The sequence below is a fragment of the Diadema setosum genome, chromosome 13 (assembly GCF_964275005.1).
Source record: "Diadema setosum chromosome 13, eeDiaSeto1, whole genome shotgun sequence".
Taxonomy (NCBI): domain Eukaryota; kingdom Metazoa; phylum Echinodermata; class Echinoidea; order Diadematoida; family Diadematidae; genus Diadema; species Diadema setosum.
Window position 1 is genome coordinate 27,748,579 of NC_092697.1, and position 13,846 is coordinate 27,762,424.

Consider the following 13,846-nt stretch of genomic DNA (forward strand, 5'->3'; position numbering starts at 1 on the left):
AATGCAGTATAATCACCTCTTTAAAGTTAAAAGAGTTGAGAGTGACCAGTGTGTAAAGTTGTTCTTTCTTTTAATGAAAAAGGAGCGTTAAGAAATACCTAATCACACTATTTGAAAAAAAAAACCTTTCTGTAAAAACTACTGAAAAGGAGTATTTAAAAAATAATGTATAAAAACAGGCGACTGACTACATTCACCCATTTTACCTATTTTTAGTCTTCACACAAAATTAGGGCGTGTGATTTTTTTTTTTTTTTTTTTTTTTTTTGCTTTTGTGATGCTGGCTCTCATGTAACGGGTAAAATGAATAATATCAAGTTTACCCAAACAACTTCTCATATCAAGGCTGAGTGTGTATCCACTTGAACACGAGCAGGTGTAAGAGCCTTGGGTGTTGTGACAATCCTGTTCACAATCATCCGTCATCTCGGCGCATTCGTTGATATCTGTAACATAAGAGTAGAGTTGAAATACTGATCTGCTGAGATTTAACTTGGCAGTGCTTGGAGAATGGACTAGATAAAATATACTTACTCAGAGAGGAAACAAAAGAACTAGAAAACTCAACACACCACCAATCCTTTTAATATTCACACGCACACACACACACACACACAGACATAGACACAAACAGGCAGTCATACACAAACATGAACAAATAAATGATTAAATTGATACATGCACGCGCACGTAATGTCAACATGTTTATGTACAAGAAACACTGTACAGGCGACTCTGTTTATTACTGAAATTCTCGGACCGACAGTTTTCTTTCGTTAGATATCAAAATTTCGTCATAGTCGAAGAGAAAAGTATGTAAAGAGATACAGATGACAATTTTGGAACCAGGATTTTTACTTCGTTCTAACGAGAATTTCGTTATGATCGTGCCTGTTATACAAGGAATGCACTGTATTCATACAATATTACATCATCATGATTTATGATTATTGATGATTATTTCTTCATTTTCCAAGTAAGGTTACTAATGGACATTACCAAAGCAGGAAAACCCGTCGCCTGTCAGGAATGGTGGACAGGCGCCACATCTCGGCTCCATGGATGGTGGCGGATCGTCGAAGCAAATGACGCCAAGGTAGCAGGGATCCCCAGCACACGAATTCTCGTCTGATTCGCAGTGGTTTCCATTATAACCCTCTAGACAGTTGCATACCACAACCTGGGTTGTGTAAAAGATAACCCCCAAGAAAAACACATCAGTTAAAAAAGAAATTGAAACTTCCATGAAATAATGTTCCAAATTACAAAATTACAATTAAAATTACAATTAAACAATAAATATAATAATGTTACGCTACATTGTTTGAACTTCGTTTGCAACATTTCAAAGTGATAAAGACATGAAAAAGAAGCGCCTGGATTTGATGATTGCGAGTCATTCAATTACCAATTCCAACGCAAAGAGAAACAAAGTGATTCTATTTCATCGACTTCAAACGAAAAAAATGGATACAAAATCACGGAAGAAAATGTGTTGAGGAAGACACGATTGAACTATACTTACGGATGATCTCGCGTTATTGATATTTTCTCCATCAGCTTCGGTCTGGAAGTCGCAGGTACCGTTGTTCTCACACAGACATATCTTTACCAAGAGAGAGACCACGCTTTGAGCTGTGTCGTCGCTCGCTACTATGTCAAGACTTATGCGGTCAGTGTTCATCGGAGTCCAAGTCAAAACACCATCTGTTAAACACAAGTTTGTCATCAGAATTAAAACAACAACAACAACAACAACAACAACAACAACAACAACAATAAACGCAGCGTAGCCTATGCAGATTTGAAGAGATCATCTGGGGAAGACACATAGATTTGCTAATGTATTCACATTCTATGGAATCGCTCACCAAACAATCTGAACACCATAAAATATAATATCATTACAGTCACACCTGTCTATAGCTGCCACCCAAGGGAGACGAAAAATGGCTGTTCCAGACAGGTGGCCATGTTTTTAGTGGTCATTATGCTACGGCAGGTAGTCGCTATAGACAGATGGTCGCTAAGACAGGTTTGACTGTTGTCACAAATGTACACACTAGTAGTTATGTACATGTATGATGTACTATATGCATGGTTGTTTTAATGTGTATGTACACAGGGTGACCAGATTAATGGAGAACATTCTATTTGGTATAGATATAGTACATACAGGCTGACCAGATTAGTGGAGAATTTTCTAGGTGGTATACAATGTAGCTACAGTACATGCATGTGACAGGAAATACATTATAGCTCACTCAATCTAGAATGATTTCACCCATTCCAGAATGTTCTAGGAAGTGCTTACATATTTTGCTGAGTTATGCACTGTCCCTGTAGCCCAATGTGATTGGTAGTTATTTTTGGTAGGCTGTTATGCACATAGTTAGGCAGTGAGTCAGCTAGGATTTCTGGAACAGTCTTGGGCTTGCTAGTATGTTCAAGTTGTGTGGCCCCAGGTTGGAGAAAATTACAGAATGTACTTGAAAGGGGTGAATGGATATAAAGGCCGGAGAAATTCTGCAGTAGGCAGAGTACCCAACACCTCTGCTCTGAGAGTTACGTCACTTCTAGCTCTGAAGCGACTTGTTATAGTCAGTCCTGTGTTACCTGCTGACCTGTTATGTTTGTAGAGATAAGGCCTGGGAGACATTTTGCCTGCAGAGAATTAATTTTCCTACATTGGAAATAGACTCCATATCTTAATGTCAACGGACATTGCTACGGCAAAGCTGTGACAGGCTGGATTCCTACATGTAGCTGGACATTACAAAGTGAGTCATCATTCAACGCATCAACTGGACGTGGTCGTCATAACGTTGGATTCTGCACATTTCGCTGTGGACATATACCTTGGATCTATACCGTGGAATATCATAACCTGCGCCTCTGGATTTACGTCGGAGGTATCATTCATCGGTGCATCGCGGATCCTTCATCTGTGCATCGAGCATCGTATTTGGACATTTCCAGGGAATCATATGGACCTCGTGATTTAAGATTTGGCTGTAATGCGTGTGATTCCATTACTGTTCTATTGTTTCTATTGATCATTATTGTACTGATGTGAAAACCGATTACGAGTCTGTACCCACAACATCACTGTTAATAAACCACCTGAACATTAGTTGATTGTTTCTTTTGTGCGATCATTCTCACAGTAATTTTGGTCGTAAGAGTGTATAAACGCAAATATATAATGTTTAAGCATATATTATACTTATGCGTATATATTACATATATATATATATATATGGAGAGAGAGAGAGTACAAAATTATACCGTTGATCGAAGCCTACAAGCTGACAAGGGCATTTTCTGCTAAAGGCATACTATACTTGCTTATATCCCGGCATATTACTAACTTGTTGCAATTGTGATAAGCGAGGTATATACATATACGCGATATAGGCTACCCAATAAATCTCATGTATACACCCAAAACTGTCAACGAGCTTTTGAAACCTTTTTCATGGAATTAAGCGCAGGTTTTAGCGAACGCAAATTCAGCTACAGCCAACGAAGCACCAGTTTGAGTTCAATCGCGACGTTCTTGCAAGGAATATTATGTACACGTACTTGTTTTCTACATCTACTTATATTTTACGCTAATGTTGTTTTCGTTCCAAAGAGGACATAACCATTCATGTGTCTACTTTCATTATGCACATATGAATGTGTGCGTTTAACCTCATTTATAACATTACTGTCCTGTACCAGTTGTTACGCCTGCAGTCAATGGTTTCCTCAGGAACTCATTATTTTGTGCACCAGTGTGTTAAAGTTTTTGCTATGAATCCATCATTTTTTTTTCTTTTTCTTTTTATATCTAGGTCTTTTCTGTCACGCAGTGCACAAACTCTCACCGTCGTTTATTGATGCATTTTGAGGGACTGTTCCGTTGAGGGAATATGTCACTGTGTCGTTGTTTGGATCAGTCGCTGTTACGCGGAGCATGTACGTTTGACCAACTTGGACATGAAGGGTATTGTTCGGCATCAGTGCATCGGTGCCTCCTACTTCTTCTATGCCGATGATTTCCGGCGGAAAGTTTTCTAGAAAACAAAAGGAAAAACAAAAACTACATGAAATCAGAGATAAAAACAACTACAAGAACAATTGTTTCATAGTCACGATATTATGAATCAGAAAGAGGAATAAAGAGAAATAAAATGAATTTAAAGAAAGACATTGAAATAGATCGACTTTTTCCCAATGTCGGTTTACCTAGTTGCTGTTGATCCATTTCGTTTCTGTCTGCAATTGCCATGGAACTAAGGCCAAGGGAGGGACCGACCGCAAGGTAGTCAAAAAGGCATTCTCTGTTGTCACCACACGCCTGTTCCGCTGTTGCCAACGTGCTTGGATCTGCTGCCGCCGTCAGCTCATCCAGGAAGGGTGGCATGAAGTCGGGATCGTTATAATCACTCCAGGAACCGCTTCCATAGTCGAAGAGTGATTCGGAGGAGTTGATCATCCCTTCAGCACAAGAAACAATTGATTACGTCATTGAACGGACTAGAATAAAAAATACCATAACATATAGAAACATATACTTAAATATATGTATATATAATATACTTGTATAGTATATATATCTCACACATAGATATATATATAAATACATTCATATTTGCACACATAAATTACATACAATATGTGTGTTGACCTGTAAAATGTGACTTTAAGAATAAAATACAAGATATCATAATTATCATTTAGAAACATATTTATTTGTATACAATGTCACATTACATGACAATATACATACATTATATAATACATAGATAGACTCAAATCAGTCATATAGATCCTTTTTACTTATATAATTTTGCTTGAATCTTGATAGAGATGGTGGAGAGTTACCGGGTAAGTGTTTGGTTGAAGATATGCCAATATTTGGTGAGGTGAGGGCATTTTTTTTTTTTTTTTGTAAGTATCAATACACCCTTTTCCTGTTTATTTTGCTCTTGCTATGTATAGACGATGACGGACTTCAGGATCAATAAATTTGAGTGGTCTACACACAACAAAGCGTGTTTGCTGATCCATTAAAGTCAGAAGTTATATCTAACGATTCTGACAAGTATAGACAGTGCACCAATAACAAGAAAGCGCTATTAAACAGATGTGACACAAAATCAGCTAACTCACATGACTGTCCAAAATCGAATAATTCTGAATCCGATAGATTCGTTCCAGGCGCGGGAGTAAGAATAGTTCCGTTCCTGAACTGAAAATCGTCCGCTGGATCACCATTCCACAGACCTGTACAGTGATGATTAAAATTAATGTGTGAAGTAGCAAGACTGCCCCTGTCAATCACCAAATGTTACACAATAAACCATAATTTTATGTTCCGTGCTAGATTTTCAAAGATTTCAATGATTCAAATTATGCCCTCATTTCTGTTCCTCACAAAGAAATGTCAACTTACAAAGCTAACATTGTACATGTATATTGCTATGAGTTTGCTCATCATGCTCTTCTAACCACCCTCCAAAAATACCAACAAACAAAATAAAACAAAATAAAACTAATGAAGACTAAAACGAAAGTAACGTATCTTAATTGGTTCCATCACATTTGCTGCCATGAAAATCTGCACGCTAAGCAAAACATAAATTTTACCCACAAACATAATTCTAACCCTAATCCTAATCCCGACATCAAACTAAACCTAAAACCCTATCAGAACCCTATCAGAACCCTAACTCTAATCCTAAGTCCTTGGAGAAAATAAGACTGGGGCAATTGTCGCAGGAGCAAGTGTCCTGTCACCATCTTTAATTATAGTGCATCTGGTACATTTTCACACAGCCTCACGAGCTTTGTCTGAGTCAGCTCGCAAGCAACATTCACAGATAAGATCAAACATGTATAGCTTTTAAATTCAAATCTATACATACGACAAAAAAAAAAAAATCCACAGACCAACACACTAACTCAAACCATGTACATATTGTAATATCGCTGACTGCATGATCAAATTCATGTCGAATGAGTTTGTTAATAAAACATGATTGCACGATCATAATTCTAAAATAGATATTACTACTATATTGCCACATAGGTTGCCTTTAAGTAAAAAAGTATTAAGAAAAAAGACCCACTGAACACCTGCATGACAACAATGTCATGGATTGTAATAGATTACCACAATCATGATAACGTTCACGTGACCTACCCAATAAGCCTCTCCCAACCCCAAGTTCAGCATAGTCACTCGGCCCGCTGACAGTCACGTCGAGAACTCCGAGTTGAAACGAAACTCTGAATCCAGTTTGTACCCCGGCCGAGTCTGTAAAAGAAGCTGTCACTCTGATTTCCGAAGCTGTTAAATCGCCCGTTGCGTTGTTGTCGAAAGAGAGCGAGAAGAGGTCGTCTGTAGAATTAAACCCATCTACAGTCAATACCAATAATGAAAGAAAGAGAGAAAGAGATATGTTACAGTAATCACGATAATGTTTTCTCCTTTTTCCACTTTGACATGACTTCGACAACAAAAAGGGGAAAGGGTTGAGAAAAAAAAAGGAAAAAAAAAGGAAAAAAAGAACCCACAGACCAACACACTGACTCAAACCATGTACATAGTATCGCTGACTGCATGATCAAATTCACCACCACCATCGAACAAGAAGAGCAAGAACAACAAGAACAAGAACAAGAACAACAACAACAACAACAGCAACAAGAACAACAACAACAACAAAAGAACCAGTGATTACCCGTTTGTAGTGTATTGATGTCCATATCAGTGTCATTCACTTGGATTAGCATTTCAGTTCTGTCGGAGTTCAGGGTTATGCGAATCTGTTAGGACAGAAATCAAAGGAGGAGATAGAAAAACAAACAAGCAAACAAACAAACAAACAAACATAATTACACTAATAGACATGTCTTCCAATACAATAAGTCTGTGTTTTAAAGTAAATAATAGCTGATATAACTTTAGGTTCACAATTATAATAGCTTGTCTTCCAGACCGTAAATGAGAAAATAGCTCCTCAAATATAACAGCAAAACGTGTGTGAATAGATTTGTTAAAGGCTTATGTATTGAAAGAAACCACAATGGCTTTATTATACCTGCCTATTCAGGGAATCAACGTCGTTCTAAATTAGTTACCTTACAAAACTCTAAATCCCATAGCAGTAACAGAGTGCTAGGAAAGGCCACTCTATGGGCACAAACAACTCACGGTTGTGATTCCCTGGGTTCCAGCGAAGCCTGTAAACACCGTCCCCGTATCCACTTCCGACCCGTCCTCATCAAACGCCTTCCCTGTCCGGGCTTGCAGCACGAAAGGATCTCCATTGGTGTATTCCAGCATAACGTATTCCCCCAAACCGTTAAAAGTGTAGCCGCGTCCGTCTAGCGTGTTGATATGCGGGTCTCCGAAAAACCAGCCTGCTCACACAGAACAATCATGATGAATTACGAAATTTCAGATGATACTGAATAATTAAGGAGAAAAATGAAAGCAATGGCCGACCAAAAAGAAAATACAACGTTATTAAGAAGGTTTCAGGCATGCTATAGACTGTTGACCATGAAGCACGTTTAAGAATGGTACGCTAATTTGCTTTTGATTGGTAGTTTTTATAATCTAGGCACCAGAACAGTTGCGGGTATTCATTGCAACTGATTGACAAAATTGCACTACATCGACGTAAATAAGCACTGACTTGATCAGTGTTTTAGTAATAGCCATGACAAAAAATCATTGTCGTATGTGCTCGAGCAGGATTAATTCGAACCTACGACATCCTCATCTCCGGACAGGCGTCATCTCCACTAGACCACCGAACTTTCGCCCGACAGCAAGTGTTGGTTCTAATCCTTATAGCATGCAGCAGGTACTTTTTTTTTATCATGGCTACTACTAAAACATTGATCAATTCAGTGCTTATTTACGTCGATGTAGGGCAATCTTGCTAATCAATTGCAATGAGAAAACATCTCGACGGAAGAACTTCACGTATTTGAATAGTTGCGGGTATAGTTTACAGATCGTAATTACACTTCCAAAAACTTTACATGTGACTGCTTTTTCTCTGCCTTACTTATGGCATAGTGATGATATATCCAATAGAGCGTTAAGTGATTAACACTCGACGCAGTGTTCCTGCCGAGGAAATTTAAGAAATTTAGGAAACTGACATCCAACCTGATAATGATCTCACAACACTAGTGATGTGTGATGTGACTCGTATCAGCTGCAATCCAGGTATCTTGGTATTTTCGGTAGAGGTGAAAACACTGAAAATGCTTTATATTCAAACTGGCATAATGTGCTGATCAAAAAAAAAAAAAATACAGAAGGGCATCAGTGGTGGTATTTCTTTCTGATTTATTTTCATATTCACAAAGAATGACATTGTGTCCTAATATTATTGACATAAATTAATAGTATTTGTTAAAAACAGAGCTCGACAGAATCGACAACTTCTGAGAAACGCATCGCTTTGGACACATCTTTTACAGCAGGGGGTGACAGTTTTTATGTTGTGTATCGCTTACTGATAATCGGAGGACGGTAGTTTTGACACGTTGAGGGCGGTCTCCTTGTCTCGTATAAGTCGCAAAACTCGGCGCTCCCAGACTGACTACAGCAGTAATACCGCGGTAAGACATCGGAATCTGTTGAGTCGGATGATATGTCGTATGTCGGAAAGATTAGTTTGCGGGGTGCTTCATTGCATCCTTATATTTTCAGGCTTCAAATTCTACTGTTTATTTGTTTACGTTTTCTTTTCTCTTTTTTTTTTCTGGGGGGGGGGGGGGCTGAGGGAATTGAAGGCTATTTGCATTGTATATCTTTAGTTCGCAACGACTGCCGTACACTTCAGGTAGTGCACGTAAATTTCGAAACCAATCCCTCAATTTTTTTTTTCCAGTGGTGGATGATCTTTAAATTGTTTATATGAAAGGAGTGGCGAATAAATAGGACTGATTAACATTGTTAACCGTAAGATCTGAAATATACGAGATTACCATGATCAGGAAACAGGCCTATGGCCGGGGGATTTATCAGTTAATGCTTTTTTTTCAATTTTTGCGACAGGTCACACTGCGATCATGGTAATGATGCTGGTCAAAACTATGACATCAATAACTGTTAATATTAACACCTGACAGTGAAAGTTTTGAGACTTGATCATGATGTCACTTCAAATGTTAATAATGAAAAACCCCACATGCAAGTATGTGCATAGTATTATAATAATTATCATTTTAATGAAAACTATGTTAACTGGGTCCCTGGCTCCTGCCTGGAGGGTGCCATATACTCACTCAACCACAGTAAATAATCACTAAGTCGCCCAAAACCGTTTCTTGGGATGACTGACTGAAAATGGCTGGAAACCCAGAAGCTGTAATATCCTCTGAAGAAACCCCAAATGGAGTACGTGCAGTGATAACCGCCGCCATTGAAACCGGGGTTTCTGGGCTGCAAACAGAATGCGCCTGCGTCTGTTGATGAAAGTTGATAATTTGTTGAAGAAAGAAAGAAAGAGAAAATGTAAACACTATTTGTCATAATAATATCTCAGAATAAAATTTCCTGTATTGAAATCAAAATTACCATCTCTGTAAGAACCTTGTGTACGTAGTATTATTTCTGATTTCCCCTGTATATCTATTACGATTGGATTTCCTTAGTGTCTAAAGTATTCATGGTCGGTCTTACACATGACAGCTAGCCCCTTCAGTGATATCTTATAATTAAAATAATAAAACATTAAAATTATAAAATTAGGCTGTGCTACAGGGCTCTGTAATGATAATAGTAATAACCCCGACGCTGACAGGTCCCGACGCTGACAGGTCTCTTTCTCGGGCGCTGTGGCATAGTGGATAAAGGCTCCCGACTCCCGTTCGGAGGACCTGAGTTCGAATCCCGCCCAGTGCTGACATCCTTGGACCAGATATTCATTTACCCACTATGTCCCTCTCGACCCAGGTGTATAAATGGGAACCTGGCAATGCCAGGGTAATAATAACAGCAGGGCCCTCTGGCAGAGCAGTGACAATACTGAAGAGGCTACCCTTGGTAAATAAGACCTTGATAATTATGATGATATTTATTATGGTCTACTGCAGTATTGTGTCCACGTCAAAGTCAGGATTAGCCACAGGCCGCGTTCAGAGTGCTCAAAACCAACTGAACCGAACCGGACTATACAGTAACATATCAAGCTAAATAGGAAGCGTTCGGACTCGAGTCAGAGGCTGAGGTCTCGAGGAACATATTGCGGATAGACATACTTATGTATGTACGCATGGCTGTATGGTGCAGTGATGCCAAGTTCAAAAATTGTTTATCAGTGAGATTTTCATGACTCGGCGTCTCGGTGCTCGCGCACATGCGCGCGCGAATTAGGGGGTGTCCCCCTCCCATGGTAGGGAGCTTCTTTTTTTTTTTTTTAATTACTAGCTCTTAATGATGCGATCTGGTGCATACTTAAGTAACTGTTTTCTACTTATTTTGAAAGACAAAAGGGAAATATACCTTCAATTGCAACTATGACTTTAATCCCTTGAGCTATGCTCCTTATTTTTGGCCCAAGTTGCAGACTTCACCCGATGTGAGAAAAATGGGTGCCATGCGTGAGATCGTGAGACAGCTAGACCCTAAATGCTTGAGTCTCACGCAGAATGCGTGAGACTTGGTAGCTCTGATGGTGCATGGTCTGACCTAAACCGAGTATGTGAGATCTAGAGACTTGTTCACCTTACCCCTCTAATCGCTAATCCTGTCCACTGTAGGCCTCCCGCAGATTTTGGCGTTTACAATAGCGTATGCTCATCTGGCAGTGTCTTAACAGGTTTTCAACTGGTATGATATCGGTATATCTATACGCACACATGACAGTTCATCACCATAAAGTCACAGGAAAAGGCATGATCATGGCTCTGATTGTCAGCTGTGTCATTCTGTGTGATATCCTATATTATTTTGCAGTTGTTAATTAGAATAAAACAAGCCAACGAGACAATTAAGGATTGACTGGTTTTCATACTCACCAGGTAGAATAAAGTTGATTGTTGTCGGCGTATTGCAGAAGGTAAATCGCGCATCTCGCAAACCCTGGTCCAGTGAACATGGGCATGGTTGTATTGATGCAGCAGAAAAGATGGACACAGTATCACTATTATACCAGTCGAGACAGTACTGCCTCGGGTTGACGTAGCTCGTAGGGTTGTCGTCCAAGCGGTACATGTCTCTTCCCAACAGGCCCGTGTTCCCGACGATCTGATCTGGACGATAGCTTTCCAGCAGCTGAACCCCAAAGTTATTCTCGTACTTGTTGAACCGACTGCTTTTAATGTTGTAGCCTCTTTGGGCGGCCACGGATTTTGAAGCTGGGTTCCATAACATACTCTGTTCCTGGAAAATCATTAATATCCCACTGTGGGTACCGTCGGTGAACAAGATTGACTGGTATGTGTTTGTCTGGAAAATTAAAAATAGGGAGAAAACATAAGGATCAAAAACAAATATAGCCAGGAATATTGACGGCAGAGTGTTTTTTTCCTCTCTCTCTTGCTTGCAACCTAAAATAATACTATGGTATCCGAGAAGCCACAAAAGCATAACTTATGAGTTGTATCACAAGTAAAAATAACTTGTTATATTGGTATAAATTCAGACCAAACGAATCGATCAGAATGAAGTACATTAATGAGAAACTGCCTTCACAACTATCCACCGTAATACCCCCAAAGGAGAAAAGACAGAGTTTTAATATTCCCGGCAGGTTGATTTTAGCATGAATTATATAATTTACACATGGAACTCACAGCGCCAATCATAACTATGTAATGTTAAGCAGGACAGTGAAAGAATATTACTCCTAAAAAATACGTAACAGTATAGCAATAACAACATATGGCCGGCGCGCCTCGTTTTTTTATTTGTTTGTTTGTTTTGGGTTTGTTGTTTTTTAAGTGGGGGGGGGGGGTTTATATTTCTGGTACCACTTCCTGGTTTCATCAGCTAACTTTAAAAAATCTCAAACCAAACAAAAAATTGGCTTACCCGCGGTCAAAAGCATAACCACATAGACCTAACCACATTTTACTTTTTCTGGTGCCACTTCCGGGGTAGAAAAAAAGAAGTGTGTGTGTGTGTGTGGGGGGGGGGGGGGAAGTGCTTACACCACATGAATTAATATGGATTGTGAAAAAAAATAGGGGGGGGGGGAGGTATTCGATCTCCCCCCTTCAGGTCCCGCCGGCCCTGAAACATGATGAACTTACTTCGTTTCCACCGGTGTCAGCCGCCGAGCCAGGAGGCTCAACGTTCTCCCAGGTGATTTCTAGAATGTATTCAATTCCATTAAGGAACGTTGAAGAAGAAAACTCGGAGAACTCTAGGGATACAGCATCACGAATCTGCTGCTGAAGTTCAGTCCGAATGGCAAAGAAGTCGGATGTCGGCGCCACCCGGCCATCGTAAACCTGGAATTCAGGAGGTGGTGGAGGAGGAGGAGAAGGAGTAGGAGGAGGAGGAAATAAGAGACGCAAAAGAAGCAAAGGAAGAAGACAAACATGTACGACATGAGGTTAGAATGGTTGATTCATATTGAAGTAAATGAGAAGGAGAAGAAAATGAAGGAGAAAAAAAAAATGAATGAACATCAGGAGGTTAGAATGGAGCCATCAAAATTAATATCAATGTAAAATCAAACTACAAAATGTAATTATTTGAAGTGAAGCACAGCCCGATGACAAATTTTGCCACGCTTCAATTAAGAGTTTCAAGATTCAATAATGTACACTAGCAAGAGCATAGATCAATTACCGTTATTCATCACTATCTTAAGTATCCTTGGTAAAGAATTCGAGAATAAAAAAAAAATACATTTGAGTAATATTGCAAATACGGTCACATCGAAAGTAATGAGGAAACAGTTGCTATACCAAGGAAGTCAGAACTATGTAAGACCATATCATATTTATAGAGTTATGCAGGCAAATGTAATGACAGTAAAGCTCTAGGAGCTAAGGAATCTTTTAATTTCTCATGTCATTATACAAAATTGGACATTTTCATATTGTATCATTTGAAGAAGCGGCCTAATAACCTTAGGCTATATCGTAGGCCTATATTTCATGTTGTTTTATGCGAACCATTATTCATTTTGCTGCTTGTTGCTGTTTAAGACAAAAAATTATTTTCTGAATCATGGACTCTACCTTGTAGTATATATGCGGTTCTCCGAGTGATAAATCCACAGCTGCCCCGAACACAGTGACTGCAGGATCGTCATTAAGTTGCTCGTACCATGTGTACAGTGAGGGATTGACATATCGTAGAAGGTTACTTGGAGCCGAGTCCCAAAATTCAATCACACCAGATGATGTAAACTGCACGTGAAGGCAAATTCAAAATATGCAGAATATACTTATTATATTGCTATGATTATAAGGATTGATCATACAGCGAATTTTTGCAATGACATTTTGAAAAATAACTATTCGAATTAATCAAATTGAACGGTTCTGGCATTGCCAGTACACTCAAAGGCATGATCTGTACATACCATCCACAAAGACCCAAAATAAAAAACAACAACTAAAAACTAGAAATGTCGCTAAGGCGACTGGTATGCCTCCGCTATAATGCATTATTCTCCTAGTAGGTCTATAGTACATGTGGACAATGTGTGATTTTCACAAAATTGGCAAAATATTAAAATGACAAGTTTGTCACAAATGTGTTGAATGTTCACCTTCCTTGACCTAGGTTTAATAAGTGGATGAATAGGAGAGCATGTATTTGGGGATTTAAGGACTTTAACTGGACTTTGACCCATTCAGAAGTTTAGGA

General features: G+C 39.1%; 1 protein-coding gene across 1 annotated transcript in view; it reads right to left on the bottom strand.

Annotated features, from left to right (window-relative positions):
• Nucleotides 1–13,846, bottom strand: part of LOC140236545 (uncharacterized) — a 45,605-nt gene that overhangs the window by 25,491 nt on the left and 6,268 nt on the right. The window contains exons 5-17 of the mRNA XM_072316470.1: nucleotides 13,213–13,383; nucleotides 12,274–12,474; nucleotides 11,038–11,467; nucleotides 8,530–8,649; nucleotides 7,208–7,416; nucleotides 6,735–6,819; nucleotides 6,194–6,409; nucleotides 5,161–5,274; nucleotides 4,234–4,485; nucleotides 3,873–4,061; nucleotides 1,526–1,707; nucleotides 1,000–1,180; nucleotides 324–446 (exon numbers count right to left, since the gene is read on the bottom strand). Of these exons, the coding sequence (XP_072172571.1) occupies nucleotides 324–446; nucleotides 1,000–1,180; nucleotides 1,526–1,707; nucleotides 3,873–4,061; nucleotides 4,234–4,485; nucleotides 5,161–5,274; nucleotides 6,194–6,409; nucleotides 6,735–6,819; nucleotides 7,208–7,416; nucleotides 8,530–8,649; nucleotides 11,038–11,467; nucleotides 12,274–12,474; nucleotides 13,213–13,383 (2,473 nt within the window). The remainder of the gene's footprint in view (nucleotides 1–323; nucleotides 447–999; nucleotides 1,181–1,525; nucleotides 1,708–3,872; nucleotides 4,062–4,233; nucleotides 4,486–5,160; nucleotides 5,275–6,193; nucleotides 6,410–6,734; nucleotides 6,820–7,207; nucleotides 7,417–8,529; nucleotides 8,650–11,037; nucleotides 11,468–12,273; nucleotides 12,475–13,212; nucleotides 13,384–13,846) is intronic.